The sequence below is a fragment of the Fringilla coelebs genome (assembly GCF_963513975.1).
Source record: "Fringilla coelebs genome assembly, chromosome: 6".
Lineage (NCBI taxonomy): Eukaryota > Metazoa > Chordata > Aves > Passeriformes > Fringillidae > Fringilla > Fringilla coelebs.
The window spans coordinates 10,693,515-10,708,570 of record NC_140034.1 but is presented as its reverse complement, the minus strand read 5'-3'; the positions used below and the strand labels follow the sequence as shown (position 1 = coordinate 10,708,570).

General features: G+C 37.4%; 1 protein-coding gene across 11 annotated transcripts in view; it reads right to left on the bottom strand.

Moving 5' to 3' along the window:
- CDC42BPB (CDC42 binding protein kinase beta) overlaps positions 1-15,056 on the bottom strand; it is a 91,658-nt gene that overhangs the window by 24,796 nt on the left and 51,806 nt on the right. For all 11 annotated transcript variants that reach the window (XR_014616240.1, XR_014616241.1, XM_084207897.1 and 8 more), the window contains 13 exons: positions 13,782-13,982; positions 12,652-12,900; positions 11,618-11,697; positions 10,466-10,632; positions 10,257-10,376; positions 8,324-8,457; positions 6,384-6,626; positions 4,719-4,829; positions 4,022-4,266; positions 3,734-3,839; positions 3,108-3,232; positions 2,270-2,375; positions 547-695 (listed from right to left, as the gene is read on the bottom strand). Coding sequence is in view for 9 of the 11 variants with exons in the window: in XM_084207897.1 (XP_084064023.1) it covers positions 547-695; positions 2,270-2,375; positions 3,108-3,232; positions 3,734-3,839; positions 4,022-4,266; positions 4,719-4,829; positions 6,384-6,626; positions 8,324-8,457; positions 10,257-10,376; positions 10,466-10,632; positions 11,618-11,697; positions 12,652-12,900; positions 13,782-13,982 (2,036 nt within the window). In the remaining 2 variants the exon portion in view is untranslated. The remainder of the gene's footprint in view (positions 1-546; positions 696-2,269; positions 2,376-3,107; positions 3,233-3,733; positions 3,840-4,021; positions 4,267-4,718; positions 4,830-6,383; positions 6,627-8,323; positions 8,458-10,256; positions 10,377-10,465; positions 10,633-11,617; positions 11,698-12,651; positions 12,901-13,781; positions 13,983-15,056) is intronic.

Sequence of the window (15,056 nt, the reverse complement as noted above, 5' to 3'; positions counted from 1 at the left end):
GACTTTCAGAAAAAGCCTTTTGTTTTTTGTTTATTTGGGATTTTTGGGGGGTCATGGTGGGTTTTTTTGAGGGGTATTGAGGTTTTTTTAAGCGATTTTTTCTTGAGGATTATTAATTTTACTTTTCCTCTGTACACACACCTCATTACTTGACTAGATATTTAAAACTATACTTAAGACTTCAGCTATCACTGCAAGTATCTGCTAAACAAAATTATTCTAATAGTACTTTGACTTAATTCCCAACATGGCTAACTCTCCAGTTAGTTGAAGAAATGGTAGTGAGTTTGTTTTGAATTTGCTCTCACACCTTTTTTTTTTTCTCAGATGCCCAAGATTTGTAACTTACTATAGCAGTGAAGTGTTTACTTGAAGGAATTTTTACAGTTCTCATTTGACTATGTAAGAAATACATAGTCTGTAGAATGGGATCCTTCTGACAGAGTCCAATATCCAGGCACAAAGAGCCATTTTAAGGAAGTTGCTGCTATTCTAATCAGCAGTTTAGATCAGCATATTAATCCCCAGAACCAAAACCCTCATTACCTTTCAAAAGATATGTTTGCATCTTTAACTTTCCGTAGCTCTTCTTGAACCAGTTGTTTGGCACGAATTTCTGCATCAAGGGCTGACTGTAATTCCAGCCTTGCTGACATATCCAACTTCTGACTGCGGCGCACCTTCCAAAGGGGATCCTGTTGCAGTAAGTTACTGAGTATTACTATCAACTGGCTAAGGATATTTCTGTTCTTGCCCAAAGACATAAAGTAGCTTTCAAACTGGTTCAGAGAACGCTCTTTTAATCAGCTATGGACAGCATACTTGCTGCATGAAAATTAGTCAGTAGTCAGTGTTCATGACACAAAAATGAAGTAATAAACAATTTGATTATTGGTTACACCATTAACACAATATGGTGGAAACCAAAATGCTGGATCACTGAGCATGGAAGTCAGACAGAATCCACTGGAAATTGCTAGGTTTCACTGTTCAATCTAGAACTGAGTGTAAAACTTGCACAGTGATACAACAGACTTTCAAAGATGAGATAAATGTCAACATTTAATGTAAAATATACTAACCAAGAGTAGCAAAACCATGAGAAGAAAAAAAGGAAGAAATAATCTGGGTCTTGAGATGCCCAAGATACCTGGAATGTTTGCCTAAGCAAGTCTTATACTTACTAAGTAGCATATACTATATAAGCTACTATACATCTAACATATTCTACATACATACAACATATGCCATACCTCAGCATACACCATGCAATTCTTCCCTACTACCCCAAAAGCTAATATTCTGAGCTTTTCCAGATATTTTTCAGTGTGGACTATGTTTCTGAAATTCCCTAATGAACAGCTCTATAGCCACAGATGAACTTGCAAATAAGAGTCATGAAAATTGAGAAGCACTTTTTATGTTGAGAAGTAACTGCCTTAGTTATAATATAAAGAACAGACAGTGTTCTTTATTCTGGCAGAAGCTAAGATAAAAATGCAAACTGCATTTGATCCAATCTTTCTTCCCGTTAAACCTCTCTATATTATAATATAGTCTCCTGATGATGCAAACAAATGTCAGCTCACAGAAATAAAGCTTTCTCTTATTCTCTCATATTCATAGGTTTGGAAGGGGTGAGTAATTTCTCATGAGCATAAACCAGCAGCAGATGGATTCTGGATGGCAGACTGGTGATTGGCATTAGTGGGGATGTGGGCTCCCATGCCAAGCTGCAAATGGCTCTTCCTTCCTTATGCATGTATTTTTTTCTTTGAAACCATACTCCTTTTATGAGAGCTCTTCTACTAAATTTTGGGGAATTCATGTTACTACCGTATGGGAAAATTATGGCACAAAGGTCTCATTGTTCTGCATGTAAATAAAGCCTCATTCTCTGTGTGTCCCTATTTTCTATTGGTGTAAGCCAGATAGTATTTTTTCACAGAATAAAACTTACTTTGTTGAGTCACTGTAACAGCAATTATTCAATTGTACATAACATGGTAAGGTATATTTCTGTACTTCTCTTTGATGGTTTAAGTTATTATTTCTTTTCTCCTCTGTAGTGTTTAATATCTGCGATAGCAGATATTCATATGAAACAACTGCCCCCTGTAACAATCAAATTCTCATCAGATTACCTAGTTGGATTTGCAAGCAGTAGCTAAAAACTATAAAGCAGAGCAGAGGATTAATTATCTTTAGGTACAAAAATGTAGCTTTGCAGACATGCCCGGAACATCCTGAATGTTTCCTATTTCCTTACCAGTGTTCGTGACCCCAGACTGGAACTTCTCAGCGATTCCAGTTCTTCTGTCATCTTGGAAGCTAATGCTTGGAGATAGCCACGAGCATCCTTCTCATCACTTACCCTGTTGTGCAATTACAAAAACCCATAACTTAGCAGTTTCACAGCTCACAGCACCAAATACTGTACTACCAAATTATCAGAGTGTCTGTGCTGGGCTGTTTAGGGACATAACAGGAATGAACAGAGCAGGCAAAACTCTCCCAGCAACAGAAAACTGAATACATCCCAGACTGCCTGCCTTAAATTTTTCTTTTATCTGATTTTCTTGATTGTGGCAGTTGCTAGGGAAACTGAAACCTCCCTTTTTCCATTAGCAAGGGTTCTGCAGAGATTTGCTGTTATATGAAAATTATCCGCATATTACTTGGTCAACTTTTATAAGGGCTACCTTCCAGTCCTTTATGTTTTGCATGCTGAAATTCTTGCACACAGCTTGCTAGTACAGTGAATTATATAGGGGAGAACAGTGAAAGTACTAAGAGCTTGTCTAGTACAGCTAGTGAGATTCTATATGTTAATGCTGACCTTTTAAATCCTGACCAACTTCCTGAATGGATTTATCAAAATATTCCAAATTGGATGATTTAACAATCACTTTAGAGACTGTTGAAAGTTGACACCCTGACTCTGCTTTGTACTTGTTTCAGTGGCATCTGGCAATTTTAACAAAATTAGCACTCAGAAGCACCCTGCTTTTGCTGATCTCAGACACAGACAAGGCCTAGCTATATGTTAAAAAGCAGTATTTTAGAAGTTGAAAGTGACCATATCTAGATCTCTAACCAGCACATACCATTGAATGATTTCTGCAATCTGAGCTTCCCAGTGAGCAACAGACTCCTTCTTTGCTGCTAAATCTTGGAGCTCATCTTCCAGCTGTCTGTTCTGTGCTGTTAGCTTGTCCACAAAGGAGCAGAGCTGAAACAAGAGATTCGGTTCACTTGTGACTTAGGTCAGTTTCAGACTTTTTATATATGTGTATGCCTACACACCTTTAGAACCTGAACAAACAAGACCACCCTGGGCTATCTGGATGGGCTTCCTTTTTGTGAAACTATCAGTTCACAGAAAATAATTTAAAACAAAGGAAAACAAAAAAGCAAGGGTAGAGAGAAATAAGGTTTAACTGTAAGCCACCAGGAAGGCAGGCAGTGTGTGTCAATGATTCCCTCTCTTTGCAGCCTTCATGAAGAATCAACGAAGGTGGTGTCCTCTTAATTGTGGGAATCAATCCCCCAAAGAGCAGAGTAGCAAGATGCTAAAGTTGCTATGTAGCCAAATCTCTAATATGGCAAAAATGGAGTTTTTAAAATTCAGGTAGTGCCTGAATACTTACAGATCCTATTTTGATCAGTGAGTAGACTACTTCAACATCAGAGAATAATGAAGTAAGAATTTTATGTTTCCTGAAATAATTACCCTCTCATTTTCTGTTGTTAGTTTTTTGTTATCTTCCAAGAGCATAGATCTTTCACGTTCGTATTTCTCCTTCATTGTTCCTACTGCTTCCTCCATTTCACTGTGCCTAAAGAAAAGGGCAAGAAATAGAAACACACTGTCACATTGCTGGACATGTAGACTGAGATTTTCAAAAAGGAATTAACATAGTTAGGGTGAAATACCAGCCTGCACAGGCACCCATGCAATGCAATACATGCACACAACAAAAAGAAATCCATAGTGAGGGAAGCATGCCCACAAGCTTACCTCTCTCGCTTTGTTTTCTCTAATTTATCCTTTAATATCATGATCTCTTTCTGGAGTGCAAGCTGATGGCTCTCAGAATCATGTACTTCCTTTTTCACATTTTTTACTTCCAAAACATGTGATGCTTCTCGTCGGACCAACTCCTCTTCATAAAATAAGATTTTCTTTTCCAGCTCAGACTTAACTTTGGAAAGCTCCTGCTGATGCTCCAGTGTGGCACCAGCTGCCCGGCCTCCCTGCTTCAACTGTAAAACAAGAGGAGAAGCCATCAGGGAGAAGCTATGATCTTTTTATTTTGAGTATATTCTTAAAAGTCAGAATTGTCCAGTTGGTGGTCCTTCGGAAAAATTTTTATTTGGGCACAGAGATTTAAAAGGTGCCTGTCCCCAAGCATTATAAATGACTGCTCTGCTTACATGACCCAAATAAGGGGTTGAAATCGCTTGCAGAGGTAACAAATTTGGATCACATTGGTTTACTAGAGGCTTAGAAATTATATAAACTGAGCATTTTCAAGACATTAGTATACAGCAATCAAAGGCTTTCAAGCAAAAAAAGGCAAATAAATCTGGATGGGTTAGGTCAGATTTCTAGTAATGCTGCAGTTTTTAAGTCTCCCACTGGTATCAACAGTTGAGTAAGCCAAACCATTGCAGCTTCTAGGCCATGAGTAAATATTTGTCAAAAGCCATGTAACCTTTAGAGCTTCCAGTTCATTTTCCAGTTGTTTGGAGAAAACCTCACTGTGCTCACGGAGCTTGCGTTCTTTTGATGCTTCTGCTACGACTTCTTCAAGTTGGGCTTCCAGCTGTGAAGAGTCATTTTAGGTCATTTCAGAACAAGATAACACTATCTGGATCATTCATTTCCTTTCCTCCATAAGGCCTAGCAGCAAGTTTTACTTATTTCTATTTTAAGTTACACCACTATAACAACCATCTCAGAATGTCATGATAATTGTTTTGCCTTCAGTGATTCAGGCATCCATCTGTCACATGCAGAGAACTATTATTTTATGACTCTTTGTACTGATGTGAACTACATCAAGCCCATTCAGGGATAACTGCACAGCTTCTATTACAGAAAAGAGAAGGAAATGGCACTAGGAAGACACTGCAGCTGAGAAAGAGAAAAGTCTCCCACATTTACAGGTCAGCTCCACAGCTCAGTATCTAAGGCAGCTTAAAAATATCAACCTTTAAACCAAATTACTGCAAAACACTTTAAATATGAACACTGAATATTTTTACTTTGCAATTATGGAACAAAATAAGCTAGATCATCCATTTATTGACTTCAGAAAGACAATTTAGATTTAGTGGCAACTAAGGCAACTGCTGGAATTCAAGCAATACCAGCACAGTTTCAAACCCTGACAGGAAGAGTAAGATTTGTTTTTCTATGTTCAAATTAAACTAGCAAAGCTGTTTTTAAAAGGATGGTACTTAGAACTGCGGGACAAGATAATGAACTTCTAGACTGTGCCCTGAATAGAAGATTGATACAACTATTATGAAAGGGAGTACAGAGGAATTTTTAAGAACAAAGACAGGAGATTTTTAAAGCTCTGCATGAAAGTATTTAACTGCATTAGTAACAATACTTGAATGCCTGCTGCACTCTGCTCTAGAGATGAGATGCCACACCAATTCATCAATTTCTAGCTGACTATCATATCTTGTTCATGGACAAAAGTCTTAGAAACTCCATGAACTACTACATTTTCATGGACTACCCTTCAATTTGCCAGAAGTTTTCTAGCAATGCTTATAGAGCTCTTGAATTTCTCTTCTCTTTCACCCAGAGCATACAGAAAACATTATGATTTTTCAGTGATTAAAACACTCCAGATTAACCACAGAAATTTTTTCTTATGCTCTCTTCCAGCTATCCATTTCATCTCATGGAAAACCATAAACTGCCTAGAATACTAATTGAAATTATCTTGCTTAAAGATATTACAGATACTCTTACAATGACTTAACTACAGAGGAAGGAAAACCATGTATTTAGTTTTGTATCACTATTCCTCATTCCAGCTGACGAGAAACAGTCAGTTAAAAAAACAGTGAAGTCAGAATACTCCAACCCCAGAGCACATGAAGACATTCACTGAGCTTTAAAGGCTTCAAGCTGACTGTGAATCAAGACTCTACAAGAATCCAAACACCAGAACTAATAAACTGGGCAGATAGCAAGAATACTTTCCTCAAGATTCAAATCAGTCTGAGTGCAAATAAAAACCCACGAAAATCCCCAGAAGACACTCCCAATTTTTCCATACAATCACACAGGAGGTTACAGGGTAAGCACCAGCTGAAACACGAGTGCTAGCTATTTTATTTCTATTTTATCAAGCTACCTCTTTTCTCATCTTCTCTGATTTTCGGACGTCCTGGCGCAGAGCATCGATTCTCTGCATGCTCACTTCCAGCTCCTCCTCTTTGTCGCGAAGTTGCCGGGACAGCTTCTGCTTTTGGGAGCGCAGGTCCCCCATCCTCTCACTGAGCTCAGAGAACTCCTGCACAGCCAGCTTCCTTTGTTGGTGAGCATCCCTCAGCTCTTTGGACTGCATCTTTAATCTCTCTGAGGCTTCTACAAGTTGCTGGTTAGATTAAAAAAAAAAAAAAAAAAAAAAAAAAAAAAAAAAAAAAAAAAAGAAGGTAATTTGAACTCCATATAGTCTTTCCAAGAAGAGAGGAACTGGACCTACATAAGCTTGTTCTGACCACCTCACGTAACTACTAAAGATTTCTAATTCTTAATTTACACAATTGTTGAGCTAAGCAGCTGCAGTGACATACAAAGACAGCCATAACTTTGCTTCTAGTGTGGCAGCTCCAAAGCTACCTTTGGTATCCCAGAAGTCTTTCAAATAAATGTGACTACACAAGGCCACCTCACTTCCAAATAACTTGATTTTACATTACCACCATGTACCTGCACATTTGTAACCTTGTTTAAAGGAATGCTTCAGAAGACAGGAGATTCAGGAGCAACATCAAATACATTGTACCAGCACTGAAGGGCTGCAGCAAATGTGAGATTTTTCAGAAAACTGAGGAAGATTCCTTAAAACAAATTGTGAAACTCTAAATACCTTAATTGAAAGTATAAAAATTATTTTCTTTTCAGAAAGTAGTTCACTAAAATTAACATGATTAAAACACAAATGGAATGTTTGACATAAAATCATTTGAGAGTTGGAGTAAAAAATAAGAAAAAGAGCAGAATGACACAACAAAATAAATGTATACTGTACAAGGGAATTCTAAAAATTTCTGCTATTAGCAGGAGCATTGCAGGAAGATTAAATTCCCAAAAAGCATGTGCTCCGACTAGAAGATCCACCTTCTCCACTACTTATATACTCTGGCAAATAATCCCTACTGGTGATTAACAGACAGAAGAGAGACTGTTAAATTCTAGTGTAGAAACAGCCCATGGATTACTTTTGGATCCATATGAATGCTCAGGAACAATATGGCTGGTAGACTTCTGCAAAACTAGCTATTCCAATATAGGTAGCTTTTTTTACTATTATTGAAAGTGGTAGGCAGTATATGCAAATCCCTACTACTTTACTACAAAATATGTTGCTGACTTAAAACTGAAATACTGCTAAATTTCAGGAAGCAAACAGATAATTTACACAGCAGCAAATAAACTCAATGATTACATAAAAGTCATCATTAACCTTAAGCGATAATTAACCTTTTGTTATAAAAAAAGAGTAAATGGGCTCTTTTAATGAGCTCTGCTAACTTCTGTGCAAAGATCCTTTTCCCCTAAACAGACAGGTGTACCCCAAATGTCACCAGCAGGCCCCGGTGTCATGTGAACTGACCTACGGTGAAAAACCCCTAATTCTGCCAGGGACACCAGCCAGGTATCTGCTGGGTCTCCTCCTTCCCCTCATTATTCCCTGAAACTGGAAGAATAGAGGAGAATGATACTTGTGTTCCTGATCCCTTAACAAGTCATCCCAAGGCTCTGAAGTCTCTCTTGATAGCCTCAGACCTCTACTGAAACAGCTAAGAATAATTAAACAGCTTAATTAAAACCATTCTTTAGGTGTTTGTTTCATCTAGCAGAATACATTTGAAATAAGAAGCCCATCAACTTCCAAAAAATAAAAGTGCACTACTTTGGGAAGCTACTGTACTGCTGAATGGGTTCCTTAACATCTCTGCATTATTTTAAAAAGCAGCATTTAAAACACTAAAATTGCAATCACAACATAACTGTTCTAGAACTACTTTACATAACCATTTTAAAAAGTATCTATCTTGGGATCAGTACCTTATGAAGGTCCTCCTTTTCTTGCCTCAGTACTCTGCACTGCTTTTCTAGTCCTTTCAACTTGTGTATGGAGTCTTCATGCTCTTGTCGAAAAGCCACTGCATCCGCAAGCTGTGCTTCCAGTTTACTTATATCTATAGATAAATACATATTAAAGGCAACTGGTCCCAAATTAACACCAATAACACAAGCCACATTACTCATGCAAATTGGAAAATCAACTTCTTTCCTATTCCCACCATTTTAGACTGTTTAAAGTAACTTTGGGATATTGATACCTCAAAATAATTTTATTTTTCTCAGCCCCAAAGATTGTGATCTCTAAGGGAAAAAGCCTTAACACAAGGCTTTGTTTTGTTTTTGAGGAATGCAACTTCTAGACCTAGAAAATCATAAAACAAACTTGAAATGTTCCAGTTCTAGTAATGTGTTTCCTAAATAGTTTTCCTTATGCAACAAAAAGGCAACAGTCATTAGTGCATCCAGCAAGACAAGCAAGGACTACTTATTTTCTAGATAAGAACTAATGAATAGTTTGGGAAAGAAATACCATGCTGCACAAAGTAACCTGGAGACCTGACTGACCATACTCCTGGCAGCTTGTTCTCACTTTACTTTCAATGAAAAAGAAACAAACTTGATTTGAAATTATCGGTTTTAAGCGCAAAACACCCAACATAACCACCTTTATATACTCCTGCTCAGTCTTACCAATTCTAAGAAAATGAGCTGCCATTCTCTATTTGGTTTTAATTACCACTTCTACTAAACAAATATGTAAGAAATTTCACAGGGAATAACTGTCTCACTCAAGTTCTACTGGTATCTATGGCAGAACAGGAAAATGGACCTAAGTATTCAGGATCCCAAGCACTGTTTTAATGCTTGAAGTATTATTCCTTTCCTCACTTCAGAACAAACTTCCTCCCACCCTACTTGAACCAATGCCACTTCTTTTTAAATAAGAGCCTACTGTTAGAATTTATATTTAACAGGACATCATTGGTAGAAGAACTAGATAAACCTGAACCCTTTGCAAAAACAGAGAATTAATCTAACTATTGTGACTCAAACCTAATTTCAGAACACACAAAAATAGCTTTTTTTGGGAAGATAATCTGCGTAGGAGAACAGAGCTGATTTTTGCAGTGCATACACCTACAAAAAGGGTATATTGTCAAATGAAATCAGGAAAAGATATTCTAAAAAAAATCAGCATCAGCAACTTAGCATCTGAACTCACACTATACAGGCCTCTATAAAACTCTCAGCCAAGTCATTAGGATTCAAAACTACCACTTTGTTTATCACTGATTCCCACTTAAAAATTAGGTGCTAACAGGAGGTTTGCATGGATAAACTAATAGCATTGTCAAGCAACAGATTTTCAGTGATATGGGTGAGTCAGTCTTCCCTCAGGACAGATGCCAGTATTTGTTTTTCTGCAATGCTCAGTACTTCCTAATTAATGCATCACCAAACACAGAAACACAAGGGGAGCAGAAGCTCAGAAATATTTAAATGTGAACTACTATTACACATCCCCCATCTACTCATTTATGTTACTAAAGAGCAACCAGACTTCTATCTCCTGTCTCTTAACACCTGCCTCCAAGTAAAACCTCTCCAACACAATACTCCTCCCCAAATGGAAGAGTAAGAGAACAGGATCTCCTGACATTTTTAGGGAAACAAATATCACACAAAATATTTAATTCAATCCATCCACACTCTGGACTTCCCATGCTAGCATGTGTTATCAAGCCAAGCAAGTGGAAGAACTAGTTAAGCACTCATCTGGAAAAAACTGAAATGCCTCTTAATATTGAACAAGGCTTTAAAACACCCTTTGTTTTTTAAATAGCTGAAGAACATTAATTCTACTTATTGCAAAATAAATTGCATTACTATAATTACCATGCCAGAGGCTTACCTGTTAATTTGTTCTTCAACCGTTCAATTTCTTCATTTAGTTTTTTAATCTCCTTATCACGGCTTGTATTTGCTGTAACACACACTGGACCTTGGAGGTTCTGCACGGTCTGTGTAGATTCTTAAAATCCAAAAAGAAAGGAAAAGATTTGCAATAGAATATATTCCAGTGAGCAGAACTAAGAGTCCAAACAAAAATAAACCACTAACCTTGCAATTTTCTGTTCAAATCCTGCTTTTCTTGCTCTAATTTCCGTATTTTCTTTTCATAGCCTTCTATTTGTGAAGTGTTCTTTAAGTCTCGCTGTACATCCGTATCTTTGGTTACAGTGTCAGACTGCAGCACGCTCTTTAAAGTGCCTCTATCAGATAAAGAGCTGAAAAGAAACACATAAGTTAGAACATTTCAATAAATACTCACAGCAGTCTATAGCTGGGACATGCTGGGATTCCACCAACTATGCACCTTAAATTTACAAGTACAATTAGTGCAGTAATTGTTACTGTAGAGACAATTCTCAGGGAAAGTTATCATTCCCTAGCTACTGTACACGCTGCTGTAGAATTAAGATACTTGCATGCAGGAGCTCCATGATGCAGATATACCTTGACTTCACAAACTGCCTAAATGACTGAAAATGTTAACTCTCCCATGCCAAAAGTTACAGGTACCTGGCAGAAATGGGAGCAGGTACCTGCTTTCAAGTGTACCTGCACTGAGATAGCTAAGGGACAACCCCAAAAGTTTAGTTTAAAGCATGGCAAAGATGGATTTAAGTTAATGTTTCACATGATCTCACTGCGAACAGGATGACATGCGTGTTTTGGGTTCATGGGGTAACAAACCCCAGCAAAGAGAATTAACAGAATATCAAACAGGTCAGAATACCCTAAGATCAGAGACAAGCATACGTTTGAGAGATCTCTGAAGTCAGATGGAGGCCATTCAAAGATATGCAAAGTGAGCCACTTTGTCCATGCTCAGAACCCTCTATGTTAACTTGGTCTACCAGCAGGACAGTGGGGCAATGAGATAATCCTGAACAGTGCCTGGCAGATGTCCAGTGTGGACAGAACTTCTCTCAGCCACTCAATGCAGAAGCTGCAATTGACACATCTAGTCCCTTAACTTTCTTTCATTTCAAATACATAAAATATTAAATAGAAAAGTACCTAATCTTGGCAAACAGGATCAAAATATGTTCAGAAAACATTCGAAAAAAAAACCAAACATGGAATAAAAGTTGGGCCGCATATACACCTATGTACATCAACGTTTCCATGTTTATAAAAATGAGAATTCCCAGGAATCAGCTGCCTTTGGGAAACAAGTTTCCTTTATAAAACATATCCTTTGCTTACCTGTCAGTTGTGTATGTAAACCCAACGAATGGCAAATGCAATCCAGAAAAGCCTGTATGAGAACTTGGTGGCACCACATCCTGCATGAAAACAATGTGCATGAAAACCCAAGAGAGAACCCATACAGAGTGAGAGGCATTTCATTGAGCCTCAACAGCTAAAAGAGAGACAGCTAATGGAAAGATTTTTCTTAATACACCAACTGACAATTGGCAGTTATGCTCCACTGCCCCTGGACAAGCTTTACTTCAGATTAGGTCGCCTAATAGAACGACTTGAATTTCGGAGCCTCTTGAACTGGCACTTGAAAGGGCAGCATTTCAACAAGTTCAAAGCACAATGCAGCCAGTAAAAGGAAACCCAAAATTTCAAGTTCCTAATTAAAAGTGACCTGGCGCCAAAATGCATGCTGTTAGTCTTAGTGTTTTAGTTACTGTCAGACATGCAATCAAAAAACGTGCCAAAAGCTCCTAATTTCTTGAAATACAAACCGGGGAAAAAATTACCACAAAAGCTCTCAACTCCTCCTGAACCATTTGTAAACTACAAGAAACAGAAATGGAGGAGTGCAACACCAGTGTTCCCTACTCCAAGAACCAGCTTCCTGCTTCTTAAGTCAGTGGAAAAGCAGCGGCATGAGTCCTCTCACTTGGACAGCTGTGCTTGCAAGCTACATAGAGAATATATGTGTATTTGTAAAGACAGATTTTTTTTTTTCACCTTTAAAGAAGCATAAATCCAAATACTAGATCTCTGTTAAGGTAAACTGAAAGGGCAACTAAGAGGCTTTTTTCCCTACCTAAACATGTTTTTAACTTTGACCATGTAACAGTAATGAAGTCTGGCAAGTGCTACCACTTAAAAAGGCAGCTCATGATTTCTGGTAACACAAAATGCCAAGATATGAAAAACTTGAATTTTTCACATTTGGAGTGACTTATTTTTCATCTCTTTATTTTGAAATTCTCCCTACTACCTTACAGTGCAACAAGGATGCATACTTCCATTAGTAATATCTAAAAACAAAGACTCACTGGATTTCTTAGCACATCATCATCTACATCAAAGTTTGAGGTGTCAGAAGGACTGCTGACTTCTGGAATGTAAGGTGCTTCTAGGTTTCGGATGTTATCCCAATTAAGTCCTTCAAAAAATGCATGAGACTTAAAATCCTCTATTCCATTCTGTCCCAGCCTACGCTCCCTGCTGCAGATAAGTCTCTGAATAAGATCTTTTGCTTCTTCAGATACATCTGTAACATGGGATGGAAACTGAAATCGTTCCTAGAAAACAAAACAAACAGAGAAATTTTTAGAGAAGGAATTAATTCCAAAACTTATAACTGTAGTTTCAAAAAAACCATTAAAGTACACCAATAAAACTGGAAATGAATAGCCAAATATTGTTCTAGTTGCAGTGAGCAATGACAGAGCACAATTCAATACATTCAATGACAGACTTTTTGTCTTAGATTGGATTTCAAGTACAAGAAATAATTTTTCAATTTCTTTGAAACAGGCCTGTTTGATCTGTGATTACAATAACTCTGTGAGGAAAAGCAAATTTTTTTTAGGACACACCAGGAATTTTACACACTACAATATATTAAAGATTATACAAAAAAGACAGACTGGTATTCTAAGTCAGAGGCCCACTGATCTCTTGGAGATGTACTCCTCGAGATTAAATTAATTTCAACTCTTAAAACCCCATGATGTTAGCCAGTTCTTTATGTTGTCATGTTTAAGAATGTATTTTTCTAATATATAGGTTAAATACCTGTATTTCTTACCAAAATATAATCTACATTTAGAAAATATTTCTACTCATAAACAAACATAAGATCTAAAAATTGTAATTACCACTAACAACTGAAATTACTCTAGACTGAAGAAATGTGAGTAGATTTTAATTTTGATTTGTGATGACTGCTTAGATTTTCCAACAAGAAAATCAGCATTTAGAGAAAAATTTCAACTTGTAAAAGAATTAAATTTCTGCAGTTTAGAGAAGCAAGCTTCCAAAAACCTGAACCAACAAACCTACACAACATCAATCTAAAACACTGTGAAAAAGCAAACTACCATCACTTCAATATCCTTAAGTGCTAAGTTTCTCTGTACACATAATCTCAGAACTACAAGAGATTTAATACAGCTCTTACTTCATGGTTCATAATCTTCCCATAGGTTTCCACTAGTGACTCTGCATAGAAGGGTGTTTCACCATAGAGCATTTCATACATGCAGACACCCAGTGACCACCAGTCACACTCAGGCCCGTATTTCCCCATTCCATCTTCCATTGCTTGCAGTATCTCAGGAGAGATGTAGTCAGGAGTACCCACTGCTACTGATGACTGTACCTTAAAAACAAGGCAAACATAATTCTCATACGTTTCCAGTTTCTCTCAGCAACTGTTTTACTCAAACACTAGTATTTCTGACAGAGACACCACGACATGGTTTTGGAGAAGGAAGAGATTCATAAATTCACAGCAACATAAGAAAGGAAATATTAAGAAAGTAACAAAGACTGCAAAGATTAAGTTCCATTCTACTGCTACATAAAATCAGTAGATATGTTTTATTCTGAACAGAGTAGAAACCCAAAATAATCACAGATACTGTGAAAGCAGAAAGACAAAACATATTTTTCCTTTGTGTCTGTTTATATTTTAACACTGCAATTTGCTGCCCAGAAGTTGAAATGAAAAATGAGTAAGTAGGGAGATCAGGTCCTACCCCTGACTTTTATAGTTTCATTTGAAGATCACAGAACAAACTTCCTGGATAAGTTTTATTATGTCAGAAATCAGTCAAATGTTTACTGCCTAATGTGCAACTGGATGTATTACAGGAATAACGTGGAGAAATTACTCTGTGCACAAGTAGTGGGGAAGCCCTGACCATCAGGACAGACTAATCTCTAGGAATATGTTCTCAATTCTACTGGCTCTTTCATTTTACATTTTTTATGGCAAAGCTTTGACAGGCATTTTATGACTAAAGAACATCAACAAGATGTGAGTTTGTGCCAAAACCTGTAAACCATGCTGCATGCCATACTTTGACAGGACTGGCACCCCTGGAAGTGCCCTAAATGAGGCAAAACAAACAAAACCTGCCACAAGCAATTCAGCTTTTAGAGGTAAATCCAATCTGCTGCACAAGATGGCCAATTACCATCGTGTTGCTGTTACATTTGTCAAAGGCATATAAAACAAACTGCTTATTAACTGTAGAATCAGGACAATCATTTAGGTTGGAAAAGACCTTTAAGATCATTAGGTCCAGTTGTTAACTGAGCACTGACAAGTCCACCTAAATTGTGTGCCCAAATACCACATCCACATCTTTTTGATACCTACAGGGAAGGGGACTCACCCTACCCCCTTGGATTCAAACGGTCATTAGAAGAAAAAGTGAAAACCAGAAAA